The sequence below is a fragment of the Dendropsophus ebraccatus genome, chromosome 8 (assembly GCF_027789765.1).
Source record: "Dendropsophus ebraccatus isolate aDenEbr1 chromosome 8, aDenEbr1.pat, whole genome shotgun sequence".
Lineage (NCBI taxonomy): Eukaryota > Metazoa > Chordata > Amphibia > Anura > Hylidae > Dendropsophus > Dendropsophus ebraccatus.
The window spans coordinates 13,872,350-13,892,954 of NC_091461.1; the positions used below are offsets into that span (position 1 = coordinate 13,872,350).

General features: G+C 44.4%; 2 protein-coding genes across 2 annotated transcripts; one reads left to right on the forward strand and one right to left on the reverse strand.

Moving 5' to 3' along the window:
• Positions 1–1,451: 1,451 nt before the first annotated feature.
• On the reverse strand, positions 1,452–6,462 carry LOC138799075 (trypsin). Its single transcript, XM_069979841.1, has 5 exons — positions 6,407–6,462; positions 6,145–6,298; positions 4,808–5,061; positions 2,895–3,031; positions 1,452–1,689 (listed from the first exon to the last, which is right to left on the reverse strand). Exons 1-5 carry the CDS (start codon positions 6,444–6,446, stop codon positions 1,540–1,542), a joined length of 735 nt encoding a protein of 244 aa, XP_069835942.1. The 5' UTR covers positions 6,447–6,462; the 3' UTR covers positions 1,452–1,539.
• A 10,041-nt stretch (positions 6,463–16,503) lies between these two features.
• Positions 16,504–18,689, forward strand: LOC138799074 (trypsin-like). The gene is made up of 5 exons (XM_069979840.1): positions 16,504–16,546; positions 16,633–16,786; positions 17,402–17,655; positions 17,819–17,955; positions 18,540–18,689. Exons 1-5 carry the CDS (start codon positions 16,507–16,509, stop codon positions 18,687–18,689), a joined length of 735 nt encoding a protein of 244 aa, XP_069835941.1. The 5' UTR covers positions 16,504–16,506.
• Positions 18,690–20,605: the final 1,916 nt, after the last annotated feature.

Here is a 20,605-nt window from a genome sequence, read left to right on the forward strand (position 1 = left end):
TCATACCACATTGGAGGTTGTATAATCATGGTTCAGGCCTATTTTGCTGTATCTGGGCTCGGAAGGCTGCCATCATTGATGCAATGATAAATTGTGAATTATACCAGCAAATTCTAAAAGAAAATGTGACAACATCTGTCCGTGAGCTGAACCACCAGAGAACGTGGGTCATACAGCAAGAGAACTCTAGGCTCACCAATGGATGGTTAAAGAAGAATAAGAAGTTATATCAGGTGACTTTTCAGGATGTTCTGCCCTGTATGTACACAAGGAGTACCACTATTTCTGGCTATTCTTTCGTTATTATATAGTAAGACCTTTCCGCAGGGCAGAATGCCTGGGGGAGGCCAACATGACAGGGTGAGCTGGGACAGGAGATTGCATGGGGCAGTGGTAGTGAGGTAGGTTTGGGTAAAGTCTGGGTCAAAGCAAAGGAGGGGAGGGGGGAGCTTAGCAAATATTAGGTAGATGTACTTAAAGTAAGGAGCGCAGGAGATGGAGCTAGATTTAGCTTGAGCCAGGAGAAGAATCTCCCACCCTCCTGCCCTACTTTGGGTGACCTAGGGGCAGTGGATTTGGGGATGGCTTTCTTGGTCACAGTGGTGTTTTGGTGATTGTCACAGAAGGTTGGGGGGTCCTTGATGTTGGTTCAATATTTCATTGGTGTATAAGGTGCAGGAGGGGAGCCAAGGGAGGCTTTGGACTCCCTTCATAGAAAAATGTGTGGACTGGCGGTGAGAACAGTGACTTTGGGAACACACAGGGGTGTAGTCAGATGGCTGCAAGCCAGTGTAGTCCAGCTGTAGGGCAAACCTGTGTGTGGTGTGGAGAGTAGGGAAACCGCCAGCACCCTGGGTCTTCGAGGTAAGACCGCCTCTGGTGATATGCTAATATATAACCACGCCTAATACGTTTGACTAGATTTTATACTTTTTACCTACTTTTAGGAGTTTAAGTTCAGCCATGCAAAAGTTTTGTCAGGTGGCAGGGGAGAAAATGACCATCATTGATTTCTTACTTCTCCCCACAACTCTGGGGAAAATCACAACTTGGGGGAAAATTCCCATCCCCGCTGATGAACAGCCGGCTCGGCCAATCAGTGACTTGAGCAGTGTCCCGTCCCAGTCACTGTCTGGCTGAGTGAGCTGCCAATAAACTGGGTCGTGATGTCCGCTGAGCAGAGGATCACGAAGGGGGGTGGGGGTCTTGGAGCCACGATCCATCGCTGGAAAGGCACGGGGAGAGGTGAGTTAGCATTGTTTGTTATATTCCTCCTGTGTCCCTGCTGTTAGGTATGAAATGTTTGTGGCCAGACTTCTCCTTTAACCAAGATAGATAGATAATCTTTGTTATGTTCTAATGCAAGTAAAATCATTAAATAATAATAATAATAATAATAATAATAATAATAATAATAATGATATTAACACCCCCCAAAAAACAACAATACATTTTGCCTTCGGAATACAAGTTTATTCTGTCCCCACAATAGAAATTTTCATAGCAGGTTTCATACTTCCTTGAATTTCTTGAAGAGATTTAGTTGGCAGCAACAGTGCTGGAGACCCAGGAGTTGTAGTTGCAGACCCTGGTGTAGACACCAGGATAGTTCCTGAGGGCACAGCCATATCCCCAGGAGACAATACCCTGGAGCTGTCCATTGCAGACCACGGGTCCACCAGAGTCACCCTGAGAGTAAGAATATTTGATTATACGTCTTATATTTTGGACATACAAGAAATGTGAAAACAAGAACCAATCTCATATTCAGCTTCTACAGATCCAGAATATTTCCTATATTTGCTATTTAATCCTTAAACTGATCCTTGGGGGTGGGGCTTATGGTCACTGCTCCCACCCATGATTATAGCTGATCTTGGGTTAGTATAATGCAGGTTTAACCCTGTAAGGATGGAGTAAATTTTTTATTTTTGTGCTTTCGTTTTTTTCCTCCTCGTGTTTATAAGGCCACTGTGCTTGCATATTTTTCCCTATAGATCCACATGAGCCCTTATTTTTTGCGACACCAATTATACATTGCAATTACAGATGTAATCTTTTCATAACATATGTTGCGAAACCAGAAAAAAAATTATATGTGCAGTGAAATAAGAAAAAAGGTGCAATTCTTTTTAATTTGAGGAGTTTCGTGTTAACGCCATTTGCAACAATATGTAACTTACATAACTTTTATTTAATTTCACAGCTTTTAAAAAATTAAAACCTTAATTGCTCTATTTCCATACTTATAACGCTTTTATTGTTTGGTCTATTGGGCACTTTTTGTGCTATGATCTGTTCTTTCTTTTGGTATCTTGTTTGCACATATACGACATTTTGATCACTTTTTATTACATTTTTCTGGATTTGATGTACACAAAAATGCACAATTTTGCACTTTGGCGGGTTTTTGCGCTTACGCCGTTTACAATGCAAGATCAGAAATGTAATAAATTAATAGTTCAGGTGATGACGCATGTGGCGATACCAAATATGTTAATTTTTTTAATTTATTTTTATTTATAAAATGGGAAAAGGGGATGATGTAAACTTTTATTAAGGGAGGGGATTTTTTTTTTATTAATTTTTTTCCCCTCACATACATTGATTAGAAGTCCCCCTGGGGGACTTCTATATACTCAGCACTGATCTCCTATTGAGATCAATGCTGTGTATATAATAGAGCACTGATTCATCCGATCAGTGCTCTATTATACTGGTCTGCAGCAGACCAGATGCAATAATTGCTGAGCCGAGATCAGTGTCATTCCGACGCTAAGACCCGGCCGGTTAAGTACAAGGGATCTCCCCTCCGCAATCGGGGGGGGGGGGGGGGGGTCAAGGTTATTGTACAGCTCAACTTAAATTTATGAAGATGATACAGTGGCATTTACCTGGCAGGAATCCTTGCCACCCTCCACGTATCCAACACAGATCATGTTGTTGGTGATCTCTCCGGGGTAGGCGTTACTACACTGGGCGCTGGTCAGGATGGGGGCGTTCAGGCACTGGAGGAGATCGGGGTAGTTGGCTGTGGAAAAAATGTATAGATATATTATATACATCTTGATGACTTTTTGTTACAGTCTTGTCGGTGACTTTTTTATTGGCAGCCATAGTTGGTTATGCATCAAAGCAACAAAATTAACCCATGATAGGTGGTAAGAGTAATAGAAGAAGAATATAACAAGAAAATTCCAATGGATCCTAGATTGATAGTGTTGGGGGAAGATAGTTGTATAGAAGGTACAAGAGGGGTTACAATACAGACAGGTAAATGTCTGTTTATTGCAAGACTACAGATTGTTAAAAAATGGATTGAAAAAGACCCTTTAATTACTAAAGAATGGAAGGAAGAATGTTATCTTTAAATATTATTACGCACCCCCCCCCCCCCCAACTCTGCTTGGAGAGGGAGGGGGGAGGCTTAGGTAAGGTTGAAAATGTCATGCAGTGAGTGGCTGGAGCAGCCAAATGTATTTAAGGTGATGGTTAGGGGTGGTAGATGCCTTTGGTAGGTGTTGTAGATGCCCCCATCCCAAGGGGGAGCATCGGGTACATTATGAAAAACTTAATAATAGGAGAGAATATTTGGAAAGACATAACAATGTGTGAGTGTGATTTATCATGGTGGGATGGGGATCGAGTATTAAAGCGTCTCTGTACCGACAATCTGACCCCCCCAAAACCGTTTGTACCTTCAGATAGCTGCTCTTAATCCAAGATCTGTCCTGGGGTCCGTTCGGCAGGTTATGCAGTTATTGTCCTAAAAAACAACTTTTAAACTTGCAGCCCTTTGTCAAATTGGTGTAGCCTAGAGTGTGTGTGCCCTGGGACTGCAACGCCCCTACATCCCTACTCCCCACCCTCTTCATCATTAGGAATGCCCCTAGAACAATTTCTACTATTCATCACCTGTCTGAACACTGCACATGTGCTGGATCGTTAAGGCACCTGTGCAGCGTTCAGACAGGTAATGAATAGTAAAAATCTTGCCCGGGGGCATTCCTAGTGATGAGGAGGGACGGAGGGGCATTACAATCCTAAGGCACAAACACTCTAGCCACACCAATTTGACACAGGGCTGCAATTTTAAAAGTTGTTTTTTAGGACAATAACTGCATCACCTGCCGAACGGACCCCAGGACAGATCTGGGATTAAAAGCAGCTATCCGAAGGTACAAGGGGTTTGGGGGGGACAAGTTGTGGGTACAGAGTCGCTTTAAAGATGCCTGACTCCAGCCCATTCGGATATAAGAGAAAATAATACTGTATGTGCAGCCCCTGCCTAGGTGGCAGTTGGATATATAAGAGCGGTTGTGTTAAAAGGACATTTGTGTGCAGTGGAGGATCTCCCCGAAAGGAGGACTGTCTGCTGCAGACATGGCAAAGAAGTATATATGAAATTGAGTAGTCTTCTAAGATTGAATATTGTGTTAGTTAGTTTTTTGGAAGCCTGATGCCTCATTGGGTGGGGGTGGTAGCACCCATCGGGCAGTTCGGCTTGTCTGGTGTCACTCTTTGTAGGGGTGGGGGGTACCACAGGGAGGTTAGAAGGGGATGTGATGAATATAAATTATGAAAGGAAAATAATTTCTTATAGAAGTATAGGTTATCAATTTAACTTTTTTTCTCAGAATTTTTATTTTGAACCTAGAAGACTGTAATAGATCTGCTGATGTAATAATGGAATTGTAACCCCCTTTGGTACAGTGAGACTATTAAAATTGTAGGGAAGATTTATTATATCTTTGTAGATGGAAACGACTGTATGACAATATTAAATATTAAATAAAAATTGACTTACTTCCACTGCTGAGGGTGTTGCCCCATCCGGAGATCAGACAGCTGGTGCCGGCGGCAGCACAACCACTGGCCAAGCTAACAGCCTTGACGTAGGAGTTGAGGGTGGCGGCAGAGGCCAGCTTGATCAACATGATGTCATTGTCCAGGGTTCTGGAGTTGTAGCTTCCATGGCGGATGACCTTGGCGGAGTTGATGAACTGCTCGGTGCCCTCGTTGGTAGCAATGTTGTGTTCTCCCAGTCTGACCTGAAGGCTCCTAAGAGAAAATATATTGGAGAGAAGCGTTATGTCTTTGCTGGGGGGGGGGGGGGGGGCAGCATAGCCTAAAATCACCACGCAATTTGGGACATGATGCTAGCATTATAATAGCCTACTTAACCTAAATGTAGACTAGAAGCAATATTCAAGGCAGCACTCCAAAAATAATTCAAACATGAGCCTTTATTCCACAGTGCAATGTTTCGGTATCCTTTTTCAAGGAAACGTCTAACTGCAATATAAAGGCTCATGTTATGGACCTTGGATCTGTCCCGATGCAGCGTACATCGGCCAGTGATTGGTTGAGCGGCCCTTCAGATCAGAGAAGCTGCAGTAGTGCCAGGAAGAGAGCAGAAGGCAGGAGGAGATCGGGAGTATGGAGAGGTAACGTATAAACAGTTTAGGGCAAGAGCTGCATGGACATCGTTAACACTCTCTCTCTCTATATATATATATATATATCCCTTGCTAAACGATAATCGAGACGTGTAATAGGCTCAGTAAATGAACTAGCAGATCGGCGCTTGTTTACAATATTGATTGGGCAGCCATCGGCCTGTCTGATAGGACCCTAGGGCTATGTTCACACATGGCCTTTATTTTGCATTAATGATGAGTTATTGCAGCAATTTTGGTACAATTTGTGTAAAATAGTGGAATTTTTGGTGCAATTTTACCAGAATTGTGTCAAAAATTGTGCTCTTTTATGGTGCTATTGTGGAAAAGTAACATCAAAATTTTTTTTTAAATTCATCATGAATGCATAATAAAAACCATGTGTGAACACAGCCAAAGAATTTGCACTGCAAATGTCCATGTAAATTTTGTAAAGGAGCGGGTACTCCTATGAAGACAGAGGTCTCTTTTCCCAAACAGTGAGCGTCTGGGAAGTATGCAGAGTTCCTGCCCCAACGTATATAGTGGAAGGTTTGATGCTTGGATCATTGCCAATCTGTTGGCCACTACGTATAAAGTAACAAGGATAAAGCCAAATTACTTGTGATACCTGGGCAAGTTATCAATAGAATAGCCCTATAATATTATGGGCCAGCTAGAGTTCCTCTTCGATAGTTGTACTTACGCCTTGTAGCAGTGAGCAGCAGAGATCACCCACAGGTTGTTGATCAGGGATCCTCCACAGAAGTGGTAGCCGGAGTTCAGTGACACCTGGTAGGGGACGGAGTTCTTGGTGCAGGTGTATCCACCTACAATCTTATCATCATCCTCAAAAGCAGCTGCAAACAAACAACATTGATCAGAACCAGAGAAATCTAAAAAAAAATTATAATCTCAAGCCATTACCCTTTTGGAGATCATGACTTTCCCTCAACAAGGAGACTCACCGGCTGCTCCGAGGAGCACACAAAGCAGAAGAAATTTCATGGTGGGGAGATTTCTGGTGGTGGTTTGGTAACAGCGATGTTGGTATTTATAGGGGTCAGCGGTAACTTACCACCTGTGCACGGCAATCATCAGTGACCAATGAGAGGCAAGGTCTGTTAATGTGTATAGAAGATGTATAGCTAGGAATAGTATGTTTCCCAAGTTCTGTCCTTGGCTGCTTATTTTCGGCATGGCCACTTAGTCAAATAGTAGATTGTGGCAGGTGAGTTAATGTTTACTTCTTATTCTAATCTATCTGGTACAAGGCTATGAAAATATTTTTGCCCCTCCCTAATTTTTTTTTCTATTTTTTGTATAATTGTCAGATTTGAAAATTTCAGATCATCAAATGATATTTGACTAAAACAGTCATTTTAACAAATTCAATTGTTGATGCAGTTGATGCAGGCGGAGTAACACCTATGAGCACAAAATGGCCGTTGCTGTAACGCCGCCAGACTCTCTCTCTTCCTAATGTGTATCCCAGAAAACTGGACATAATAAAGTATTGAAATGCAGCAACGTGGTGAGTGCCATATTCTTATTCCTGAAAATAAATCTGGTGATGGCACGGATGAGTCTGTCACATTTAGCAACACGGATGACACAAAGGCCTGATGATCAGAGTATTCTTCTCTTATCGATTTTCCATTAAAAACAAAAAACATCTAAAAAATCACATTGCCCATGTACCCGTTCACACTACAACCCGACAGAAGACAGTGGACAACAGCAACTCCCTACACATCATACTACAAAAAACACACAAATAGGGCAGGTAGGAAACACCGGCCGCCGGGGCAAACGCTACAACAAACGCAGGAACTAATTCCATTAGGTTCTTATGCCATATGCATTCTATTGGCATTTATATTATCTGTTTCTCAACAGATTGTGTTGAAACAAGGTTTTTTAGTTTGTACCGGACAGTAATTTTAATTTATACCAAACCATACAGGACATCAAAGGAGAAGTCTAGCCTCATCTAATTTTTAACAGGTGGAAGGGGTGAGAGTAACAATGAAGCACTGCTTACCTCTCCCTGTGCCTGTGATGCACCGCCTGACCTGCACCGTGACCCCTGCTGGAAGGCATTTTCCCCCTGAGTTCTGATGACGTCCCAGCTGATGGACTGGTCGCTCATCCAATCAGTGACTGGCGCGGCATCCCTCCACAGTCACTGACTGGCTAAGCAGCTAGTCCATCAACTGGGTCATGACGTCTGCAGCACCAGAGATCCCGGAGCAGCGATCTAGCCCTGAAGAGGCACAGGGAGAGGTGAGTTTATACCCTTTGTTATTTTCCCCCCGTGCATTTAAAAAAAAAAAACGGACGCAGGACTTCTCCTTTAACAAATTTATATGTTTACTTACCACCAAAAGACATTTCTTTCAGTTTAAGGATGCTGACAGGATCGACAATTTTCCCATGAGACTTAAATGATGCAGATACAGGCAATTTACCTTTACAGGACACGGTGGAGACAACAACAGGGTTCATACACCCAACCCTTATATCTATCCTATAAATTCCCATGTTCCTGTGATGGATATCTTTCAACATAAGGTGGAAGAGGAACTGAGGTCCTCGGATTGTAAACAGTTAAAAACATAAAAATAAAATCGAAATCTAGTATAAGCAAAAAGGGATGCTATTAGGAATTTTGCCGATAACTCATATTGTTGTTCAATAATCGGATAAGGGGGTTCTGTTATTGGACAAATGCCTCTACATAAGCAAAGTTCTTAATATGATCAACGACACCACAAAATACAGACCCCTCCTGTCTGACCCTAAGAAAAAAATTAGAGAACCTTTTGGACAGGGGTGTAAATGACAGCAAGCTAAACGATTATATGCTAGAACATCCTATGATGAAGACGTATAAGGGTCATTTTCTCCCACCCCTGTGTCCAATTCTCTCTGTTATTGGTTCCTTCCTAGAACCCATCTATGCATGGTTACTTAAACCCCTGGTGGTAAGGACAATGGGGTATATTCATGAAAGTAAGAGCCTGTTAGCACAGATTGATCATCTACCCTGTGCACCTCAAAGTTCATGGTTGTAATTTGATGGAAAAGCATTGTATAGTTGCATCCCCCACGAGAAAGCATTAGTGGCCATTGGGTATCACTTGATAGTATAGCAATTATGATGACCCCCTTGAAAGATTATATCATTTTGGTCACCGAGTTTCTTTTGTCACATAATTTCGCAAGTTTTGTGACCAATTCTATCTTCAGATTGTGGGATTCCCAATGTTCCCTAAGTTCTCCCTCTTTTTAGCTAATTTGTACACGGCATATTAGAATGAGGTCATCCTGCATAGTCATCACAATCCATACCAGGGATACATTGCTTTATTGCCTGGTATGGTGAATACACCTCCCTTATAATATGGACAGGGGGTCTACAGAATGCCTACAATTTTATGGACTTTATCAATGCTAACAGTCTCAGTTCAGAAAGAAACAGATCACTGACCTCAAGGAGACCAGCTAAAGATAACACTGTTGGCTGCTAGTTAAAGTGCTCAATGCTGTGGAATCCTAGGTGCATTGCTCCCTGGGAAACATGAATTTGCAAAAGAAAGAGCCCTTGAAGCCTCATTTTAAAGTCTCTAAAAAGAGGAACTAGCCAGACATTCCTTCCGGAAGGACCCAGCCAATGGGTGGCTCCTGTAGGGAAACCACCAAAACCACCATATTAAGTAGCCCTAAAAGTCAATGTAATGACAAGAAAAAAGCCAAGGCCAGGTATCCATCCACAGACAGCTTTTTGGGGAAGGTTTCCCTACAGGAGCAACCCTTTGGCTGGGTTCTTCCTGGAGGGATATCTGGCTAGTTCCTGTGTTTCAAAACTCTTAAATGAGGCTCCATGGGCTCTTCTTTTACATATTCATGTTTCAAAAGGAAGCAATGCAGCTATGATTTCACTGCTTTAACCAGCAGCCGGCAGTGTTATCTTTGGCTGGTCTGTTTACCGTTTGGCTCTTTTAGGCATTGCTCCCACCTAGCCAGAATCCTGCTCCACACTGATGAGAGGCAACACCCTGAAACAGCTGTCTGTGGATGGATACCTGGCCTTGGTTTTTCCCTTCCCGTTACATTGTGTAACGCCTGGAGTCGTTGATCCACTGAACTGTCACTAGCGATGGTGGTAGCCGCACCAGGGAGCGGAGTCTAAGGGGCCGCTGGTTTTCACCAGAGCCCACCGCAAGGCGGGATGGACTTGCTGCGGCAGGCAACCCCCAGGTCGCTACCCCTGGCTTGGTTGCCAATGACAGCAGGCGAGGCATGGCAGGAGCAGTAGGCATAGGGGTATGTAATTGCAGCCAAGGTACACCCAGCAAGATGTCGGAAGAAGAATGGCGCAAGACGTAGAAGGAGATCTTCTCCTGATGCAAGGCGCCTACCTGGAGGACTAGAGGTGCCATCTGGTAGTGTACAGCTTCAGTAAGAGTCTCACCCGTGACCGAGGAGATAGTCAGGGATCGGGCTAGCTGGATCACGGGTAGCCGCCATCTTTGGACCAATGTGGCTGCAATGAAACTGCCTGCAGACCCAGAGTCGATGAAGGCAGTAGTCTGGTGCGTTTGTCCTGAGGGTGTCTGGATGGAGACTGGCAGAGACAACCTTGGAGAGGTTGCATTCACACCTAGGGAGGCCTCTCCTACCGGACCTAGGTGCGAGCGTTTCCCGGACACTGAGGAGTTGGGGACATCTCTGCCGGAAGTGATCAGAGCCACCGCAATAGAGACAGAGATTCAGCTTCAGTCGGCGAGCTCTCTCATCAGAGGTCAGGCGAGCTCGTTCTACCTGCATCGGAACTTCAGGAGTTAACTGGGGTACTGGCGTGACTGGATTCTGGAAAACAGGTGCCAGCCGGTGATGGCGACGAGGCAGGCTTAGTCGCCGTTCTTGCCGAACCTCCTCCTCTCTCTCGATAAACCGGTTGTCGACTCTGGTATTCAGTAAGATAAGATCGTTCAAGGAGGTAGGAAGATCTCGGGCGGAGAGCACGTCTTTTACCTGACTGGACAGGCCCTTCTTGAAGGTGGCTATTAGAGCGGCCTCATTCCAGTCCAATTCTGCTGCCAGGGTGCGGAACTGGATCGCCAACGGTGGAACTCCCCTGTGAGAGATTGAGGAAAGCTGTCTCAGCCGAAGACGCACGGGCAGTTTCCTCAAAGACGGAGCGGAACTCGGCCAGAAAGGTTCGGAGATTAGCAGCAGCAGGGTCATCTCGGTCCCAGAGAGGCGTGGCCCAAGCCAGAGCTCTACCCTCCAGTAGGCTGATGATGAAAGCCACTTTAGAGCGCTCGGTGGAAAACTGACTACTTAAAAGTTCAATGTGCATGGTGCATTGAGTCAGGAATCCTCTGCACAACTTGGGATCACCTCCGTATTTACTCAGGAGAGCCAGTCGAAGTCTCGAAGGAGCTGCAGGAGGTGGTGAGCGCTGGGCTATAGTATGCTGCTGTAAGGTGGCGGTCAGTTGCTGAATCTGCTGCGACTGTTGCTGGATCTGCTGCGCCTGCTGGGCGACCACTCGGGCTATGTCACGGATATCAGGCACCTCGCCGGGATCCATGGTTGGAGCCTTTTGTAACGCCTGGAGTCGTGGATCCACTGAACTGTCACTAGCGATGGTGGTAGCCGCACCAGGGAGCGGAGTCTAAGGGGCCGCTGGTTTTCACCAGAGCCCGCCGCAAGACGGGATCGACTTGCTGCGGCAGGCAACCCCCAGGTCGCTACCCCTGGCTTGGTTGCCAGTGACAGCAGGCGAGGCGTGGCAGGAGCAGTAGGCAGATGGTAATGCAGGCAGAGGTCTGCAGGCGTAACCGCAGGTGGCAAGCAGCGCTCAGGAACAATGGGTAAGCAGCGGACAGGGACTAGGGACCGGGACTGAGGACAGGGACTAGGAACAAGGACTGAGGTCAGGAACAACAGAGAGCTGGGCCAAATGCTATGGGAAGCATGTAGAGGCTCCAACACCTGGGAGGGGGCAGGGCTGGAACTTATAGGGGAGTGATAGACACTAAACCAATTAGGAGCGCACTGCCCTTTAAATCTGAGACAGCCGGTGCGCGCGCGCCCTAGGATGCGGGGACGCGCGCGCCGGCCGGCACAGTGACGGGCAGGAACGAGGCAAGGTGAGGCGCCCCCCTGGGCCGAAGTAGCAGCAGCGCCGGGTCCCTGCATGTGGACACCGGCTGCTGCGGAACTGAATGAGGAGTCACGGCGGCGGTCCGGAGCGCGGGACGCCGCCGTGGCCCTAACACATTGACTTATAGGGCCACTTAATATGGTGGTTTTGTTGGTTTCCCTACAGGAGCCACCCCTTGGCTGGGTCCTTCCCGGAGGAATATCTGGCTAGTCCTGTGTTTCAAAACTCTTAAATGAAGCTCCACTGGCTCTTTTGTTTGCAGTCTCGGTTCAGGGTTCACAAGTCATTTTGGAACTATTCAGATTCCCTTTTGGATATTCTTTATATTTTAGGGAAGACAAAATTCACACAAGTTTATATAGAAAGCCATCTGCTGGTAACAGATTACTACAAGCCACCAGTAGCCACCCTTCACACATAAATGAGAACTTATGAATAGAGGAGTTTTTCAGAGCCTGTTGCGCATGTTCTGGTTCCCCCTCACAGAGGGTGTCTTGCCTCCATGGTACTAACGGACGACCCCTTCAGTGCTGGCATAGTCCTGTCAGCTCACCAGCCCAACAACAGTGTGTCTCAGTGAGGCACTCATCCTTCGCCTTCAGCGCCACCCCCCACCCACGCGGAATGTATCAGTAGACTCCCGAGAACATTTAAACACTTTTGGCTCTCCTATCATATGCATGGGGGACGGGGGGCCCCATTTTTGCTATGGGGCCCAATGAATCTTAGCTACGCCACTGTGTAAAGATCTGGAAAAAAGATTGCTATCTGGGGACTATTGCTCTTATATCATACATAGAATGAGAAGGATAGCGGAGAGCATGGATACGGCCTATCGTGTGAAGGACAGAGTGAGGGAATTGACTGTCCCATATTCAGATAAGGCTTACGTTTTCTACACCATATAGCCCCCAATTTTAAGAGATTAAATGTATTTTATTGAAATATGTCCCAATGCTTCATCTGGATATCAAATGTGAGGAAATACTGAGACCAGGAGTTACGTGTGTTACTTGTTTGGGGCAGTCTTTGCCTGTGACGTCATTGATGTTCGCAATATACCTTTTGGAATATATTGAAGTAACTGGTTGCCATGATTAAGGGATCTCTCCGAAAGTCGGGGGCATGCTTTTAATGTCCGTGAAGACTTTTGATATGCTGAAATAAAGTTTGGATGTTTTATGGAGCTGTGGAACTTTCATGTTACTTTATTGGATTATTTTTCTAGATATTGGACTCCACTTGGGTTGCATTCCATTGTTCACACCTAGACATAATCCCTGCCATCCCCACTAGATAGAGATGAGTCAACTTCCCAAAATTAGTTTCAGGAGGCTTTTTCTGAATTGGCCACTTAGTGGCGTAGCTACCATGAAGTCAGACCACACAACGGCTATGGGCCCGTGCAGAATATGTGGGAACAACGGAAGTAAGCACCGGGGAGAGGAAAATATGATCCCCAAACAACCGCTTGCGTTTTGGAAGTCATAACTTTTTACAGGGAGAGTATGTCCTGAGCCCAGGCCACATGTCACTGCACAGTCAGTTAAGAGGCTTAAGAAAAATGTCATTAGCACAGTCATATATATCCAGGTACCATCACAGGATTTATTTTGTAAGAGAAACAGTTCTCAGATCTCAGGGAGACCAGCCAAAGATAACACCGCTGGCTGATGGTTAAAGCACTCAATGCAGTGAAATCCTAGGTGCTTTGGCTGGTCTCCCCGAGATCAGTGATTGTTTCTCTTGTGGCTCTACTGGCCATTGTTCCCACCTAGCCAGAATCCTGCTCCACACTGATGAGGGGCAACACCCTGAAACAGCTGCTGTGGATGGTTACCTGGCCTTGGTTTTCCCTTAATATGGTGGTTTTGTCAATTTCCATACAGGAAAGGGACGGATATCTGGCTTGTCCAGTGTTTCAAGACTCTTAAATGAGATCCAAGGGTTCTTCCTTTGCAGGATTTATTTTGTTGTGGACAGTTCAAAGGTGTAGAAATATAGAGCAATTCTTCATTCTTCATGGTCATGGCCACTAACAGGTGATGTTTTGATAATACCTGATGTACGAAGTATAATTATATCACCTGTAAAATACTAAGGAAATCCTCAAAACAAGACCTGTTGGTGGCCATGAAGACTAAAATTGACTAAAATAGTAGAGACATCAAGACTGTCTGCCATATAAGAAACCATTGCTATCACAAATGACAAATGACAGGTTAGGGTTTTTGTTTGTTTTTTTTTCAAATTTTTTTTATTGGGGCCTTGGTGTTTAGGTTGCACCTGTGGCAAAGGTACTTTTATCATCAACTAGAAGAGTCTATCACATGTGGATTAGATATACCCTAAGGACATTCTACACCTGCTTTACTGCAGTATATTTATATATTCCCAATGTCAGGTATTTTTCCCGCTCATTCATTATTAAAGAGTAATTTATTAACCCACAAAATGTGTAGTACCTGACGCTATAACTAAAAGATAAGTCTTCCAGAAGGTCTAGAAAGTGCAGCAGCTGGAATGGAAGCCAAGAGACTGAAAGCTCCAAACAACATATACTGACTGAGATAAGAAGGTCACGGAGTTTCTTAGATCTAACCATCATTAATACTAGGCAATAAAAATACTTTGATCAATTACTGATCAACACTCATAATGGTAAATTTGGAGCTAAAATAGTTGTGGTGACGGAATAGGCAGAATTAGCAAATTATTTCAATATAAAAATATAAACAGGTAATATATTAGACTTTAGGTAATTTATTTATTAAGAAATAGGATCCAATATCACATATCTGTGAGTGGTCAAAGTATGTGTACTTTTCCTTCCAGTATCGGATAGACCCATCTAAACATTCATTTTGTTCTCCGTTAACCATTCTTTGGCAGAATGACCTGTGTTGTCCTGCTGCCTGACTCACATTATCTTGAGATTCGGCTGTAGGACCGATGTTCTCGCATTTTCCTTATGAATTTGGAGGTATAATTCATAATTTGTGCATATTAGTAGATTGGCAGAGCTCAACTCAGGCACTAATGGAGGTGGGGTGAACAGGGGAGCTGCTGCGAAGGTGCTCAGATCAGTAAAAAGGGCAGTAAAATCCACAATAGAGGTAATAGAAACAGGCACTCACTGATCTTGCAACTTGCTTTATTTCAAACACGTTACAGGGAGGGAGACAGATGGAGTTTCACACCCACTGGTGCTTCGTCCGGCTTGGGTAGGACTCCCTAAGCTGGAAGAAGTGCCAGTGGGTGTGAAACTCCACCTGTCCCCCCCCTCCCCATTTGAAATAAAGCAGGCTGGAAGATCAGTGCCCTTTTTAATAACTTCTACTGTGGATAATTCATAATTCATTGTTCCATTCAGGGCCGGCTCCAGGTTTATGTGAGCCCTTGTCCAATGGAGCCTTAGTGCGTCTCTTTGTAATGGGACTCACACAGCGGCGGTAAAACTGCAGAAACTACTAACATCTAATGTTATTGCTGTGCTCCTGCTGTTTGGCCTCTCTGTGCATACATATAGTAGTTAGGCCTCTCTGTGCAAGTAGGATTTCGATATCGCTTCCCCTTCCCTGTAGGTAGTATGTTTTTTGTAGATATCCCCTCCTTCCCTGTAGGTATTATTTTTATGTAGATATCACCACATTCCCTGTAGGTAGTATTCTTCATGTAGATATGGCCCCCTTCCCTGTAGATAGTATCCTTCATGTAGATATCGCCCCCTTCCCTGTAGGTAGTATCCTTCATGTAGATATCGCCCCCTTCCCTGTAGGCAGTATTCTCCATGTAGATATCGCCCCCTTCTCTGTAGGTAGTATCCTTCATGTAGATATCGCCCCCTTCCCTGTAGGTAGTATCCTTCATGTAGATATCGCCCCCTTCCCTGTAGGCAGTATTCTCCATGTAGATATCGCCCCCTTCTCTGTAGGTAGTATCCTTCATGTAGATATCGCCCCCTTCTCTGTAGGTAGTATCCTTCATGTAGATATGGCCCCCTTTCCTGTAGGTAGTATTCTCCATGTAGATATCGCCCCCTTCTCTGTAGGTAGTATCCTTCATGTAGATATCGCCCCCTTCCCTGTAGGTAGTATCCTTCATGTAGATATCGCCCCGTTCCCTGTAGGCAGTATTCTCCATGTAGATATCGCCCCCTTCTCTGTAGGTAGTATCCTTCATGTAGATATCGCCCCCTTTCCTGTAGGTAGTATCCTTCATGTAGATATCGCCCCCTTCTCTGTAGGTAGTATCCTTCATGTAGATATGGCCCCCTTTCCTGTAGGTAGTATTCTCCATGTAGATATCGCCCCCTTCCTTGTAGGTAGTATCCTTCATGTAGATATCGCCCCCTTCCATGTAGGTAGTATCCTTCATGTAGATATCGCCTCCTTTCCTGTAGGTAGTCCATTTGGTAGTTGCCCACAGCACCCCGCCAGGAGCAGGGGGCCCCTGATACTTGCCCAAGTTTGCTTGATGCTGACGTCAGCCCTGGTAATGTATTGTTGTTCTTGTTTTTTTTTTTGTTGTTGTTTTTTTTTTAAAACCCTTTCATTCTTCAAGATTTTTACATTATTAATTTTTTTTTTACTGTTGCAAAAGGGGAAAAAGTATGAACCAAGATACCAGATAGCCTACAATGAGTAGTAAATATTAACTCACCTGCCATAATCTACATGTTGACTATGTGGCTACCATGACTAAATTAAGCAGCCAAGGACAGACATTAAGGAACATGGTATTCCTAGCTATACATCTTCTATACACATTAACAGACATGGCTTCTCATTGGTCGATTAAAGCTGTGCACTGGTGGTACGTTATTGGTGACGCCTATAAATACCATTATTTCTTCCATTCAAACCAACCACTGCCAGAGATCTCTCCACCATGAAGTTTCTTCTGATTTGTGTGCTCCTCGGAGCAGCTGGTAAGTCTCATTGATGAAGAAAATCCTGATGCTAGAAGACAATAAGTGCTTGAGAACATATATTTTAATCTCTTCTTCATTTGCAGCTGCTTTTGAGGATGACGATAAAATCGTAGGAGGGTACACCTGCACCAAGAACTCCGTCCCCTACCAGGTGTCCTTGAACTCCGGCTACCACTTCTGTGGAGGATCCCTGATCAACAACCTGTGGGTCATCTCCGCTGCTCACTGCTACAAGGCGTAAGTACAACCCTAAAATAGGAACTCCAGTTGGGGTATAGAGTTTTTCTTATCCCTCCCCTAATATATTTATATTGAGTTCTTCTGCTTTTAACTTGTTTTTTTTGTTTTTTTTATAAGAGAATGCTCTAGCGTCTTTCCACCATGATTGTAGAAATCACCATCTGCACCAGTAGCTATAGTATCTAGACATCTTGATACCTTGCTCAAACAAAGAATGTAGACACATAAAACAAATGGATTTTTGGTAGATACTATATGCTTCTGGTACACTTGCATTTTTTTTAAACCTGGTGTTGAAACACTTGCTGCGTGTCCTGTCTCCGTATTTCATTGGATGAAGGGCTCCCTGGTCCCCTCCAGTCCATATACAGCTCCAAAAATGGGGAGAAAGCTCTAAACTTTCTCACCACCACTGACAGCAGATCAGATGGGGTGTAGGAACTCCTGTTCTTAGATGGAAACATCCCTTTAACAGTGTGAGTGAAATCTGTGAAAAATATGATACATATTGAGTCTCTCTTCCACATTGTGTAGAATCAGGTCAGCTATACTGGATTTACATAACCAAACAGACACCGAAAGTAATAATATTTTTCTATAAAAATCATCCAGGAGCCTTCAGGTCAGACTGGGAGAACACAACATTGCTACCAACGAGGGCACCGAGCAGTTCATCAACTCCGCCAAAGTCATTCGTCATGGAAGCTACAACTCCAGAACCCTGGACAATGACATCATGTTGATCAAGCTGGCCTCTGCTGCCACCCTCAACTCCTACGTCAAGGCTGTTAGCTTGGCCAGTGGTTGTGCTGCCGCCGGCACCAGCTGTCTGATCTCCGGATGGGGCAACACCCTCAGCAGTGGAAGTAAGTCAATAACAGAATGAGTTCATTTTGTTGCTGTCCTTCTATCTTCTATTATTTTCTAATGACACATAACCAACCGCGGCTGCCAATCAAAAGTTACCGAAATAAGTGGAACAATAAAGTAAAAAAATCTAGATAATATATCTATACATTTTTTCCACAGCCAACTACCCTGATCTCCTCCAGTGCCTGAGCGCCCCCGTCCTGACCACCGCCCAGTGTACCAACGCCTACCCCGGAGAGATCACCAACAACATGATCTGTGTTGGATACGTGGAGGGTGGCAAGGATTCCTGCCAGGTAAATGCCATTGTATCCTCTTCAGTATGAATGTTGGGCTGTACCATAATGTCCTGTAATCCAATATGGTGTATGAACTGGTCTTTAATATCTAATTCATCCAATACCACACCCTTTTCTATGGTTTTCATCATATTTTATTCAACTCAGTGACTTCCAAGTGCCCCCACCCCCTCCAAAAAAAAAAATAAAATAATAATATATATATTATACTGAAAAGTACATCTGTAACTTTGGAATTTCGTGCTATAAAAATAAGTATTTATAAAAAACATAATGTAACGTATTACATAGCATTCACTTGTGGTACTATTATTAGGAAAATAAATTAAAAATATAAAATGGGGTACTCTTACTAAAGCATTCTCAGGTGCCCACATCCCCTTATCTGGTGTATGAACCCTTCGTGGACACTCATAAGATCCATTTCCTTACCCAGAGATCCACTGGACTACATAAGCATGGGAGGGAGCGGTGACAAAACACGCCACCACCAGGGATTAAGTTTGGAATTACATAGCCACTTTTGGGAGAGGTGCGGTTGTATTATATAGTTATATCTGACCCAATTTTCTCCCTTTCAGGGTGACTCTGGTGGACCCGTGGTCTGCAATGGACAGCTCCAGGGTATTGTCTCCTGGGGATATGGCTGTGCCCTCAGGAACTATCCTGGTGTCTACACCAAGGTCTGCAACTACAACTCCTGGGTCTCCAGCACTGTTGCTGCCAACTAAATCTCTTTAAGAAATTTATTTTAAGATTGTTGCATCTGTTTTTGTACCATCAGTCGGTTAACAAGTGAATTCTTCTACTGTGTGGAGAGAATAAACTTTTGCTTAAAACAAAATGTGTATTATTGTGTATTATTTGTTGTTTACGACATCTTTGGGTCCAACAATTTATACTGTATGTGTTATATACTGGATAGCCGCTTGGTTAGGGACCCCCATTTAGAATTGTACTGCAGGAATATCAGCCCACATGGACAGGATGGACTCTGACAGTCACTACACAATAGATGGAGTCCTAAAATGCTCTGAACAGCTCGTTGTACCTCATCTCAGAGATGTCTGTATGGTGAAGTTCTGGAGACTATTAAAGCAAAACTTGCTGTCATGTTCCTGGATCCAATATATAACTATTTTAGATGATGCATCGTCCTCCTAAAATTGTCCTTCTGACATAGGTGAAACAATTGCCAAGTGAGTGAACTTGGATGCCATTAGAGATGAGCCAACTCTTCAAAACTTTAGTTTGGCAGATTCGCAAATTTTTTATGTAATATTCCCAAACTTATGATCCGAACCTTAATGAACTGCACCAAAACAGTTAAACAATTGCAGGTGTTTATCTGGTTTGGTGTGGTTCAGCTGTTTACTCATCAATACCTATCCCCACTCCCCTGGTGTCCTGGATGGACATAGGGACAGCACCGCAACCATGGATTGGCGGAGCAGGCTGTCACTCTCAAGACCAAAGAGTGACAGCACACTCAGCCAATCACTGGCCGCAGTGCTCTCTCATCTCTATCAGTCACTCAGTCATATGAGAGTGACAGCCTGCTCAACCAATAAGTGACTGAGACGGGACAGCACTGCAGCCAGTGATTAGCTGAGCAGGCTTTTATTGTCTGGAGAGTGAAAGCCCACTCAGCCAGTCACTGGCAGTAATTGGCTGAGTGGGCTGAGGCAGCTGGAGACACCAGAGACACAGAGGAGGATAAAGAAATGTATCCATCTCACCGGCCATGTTTCTCCACAGAGATCTGGATCCACCTGACCGACCATGTTTCTCCACAGAAATCTGTATCTATCTGACTGCCCATGTTTCTCTGCAGTAACCTGTATCCATCTGACTGGCCATGTTTCTCCGTAGAGATCTGGATCCACCTGACCAGCCATGTTTCTCCACAGAGATCTGGATCCATCTAACTGGCCATGTTTCTCCACATAGATCTGTATCCATCTGACCGGCCATATTTCTCCACAGAGATCTAGATCCATCTGACCAGCCATGTTTCTCCCCAGAAACCTGTATCCATCTGATCATCCATGTTTCTCCACAGAGATCTGGATCCATCTAACTGGCCATGTTTCTCCACATAGATCTGGATCCATCTGACCGGCCATGTTTCTCCACAGAAACCTGTATCCATCTTACCAGCCATGTTTCTCCACAGAGATCTGGATCCATCTAACTGGCCATGTTTCTCCACATAGATCTGTATCCATCTGACCGGCCATATTTCTCCACAGAGATCTAGATCCATCTGAACAGCCATGTTTCTCCACAGAAACCTGTATCCATCTGATCCGCCATGTTTCTCCACAGAGATCTGGATCCATCTAACTGGCCATGTTTCTCCACAGAGATCTGGATCCATCTGACCGGCCATGTTTCTCCATAGAGATCTGCATCCACCTGACCGCCTGTGTTTTCTCCACATAGATCTGGATCCACCTGACCGGCCATGTTTCTCCATAGAGATCTGCATCCACCTGACCGCTCGTGTTTTCTCCACATAGATCTGGATCCACCTGACCGGGCCATGTTTCTCCACAGAGTTTTCTGCTGATCTATCATGTGGACAAACGATAATATTTAGTGTTGGAATATTCTTTAAGTAGAAATGGTAACATATGTAATATAT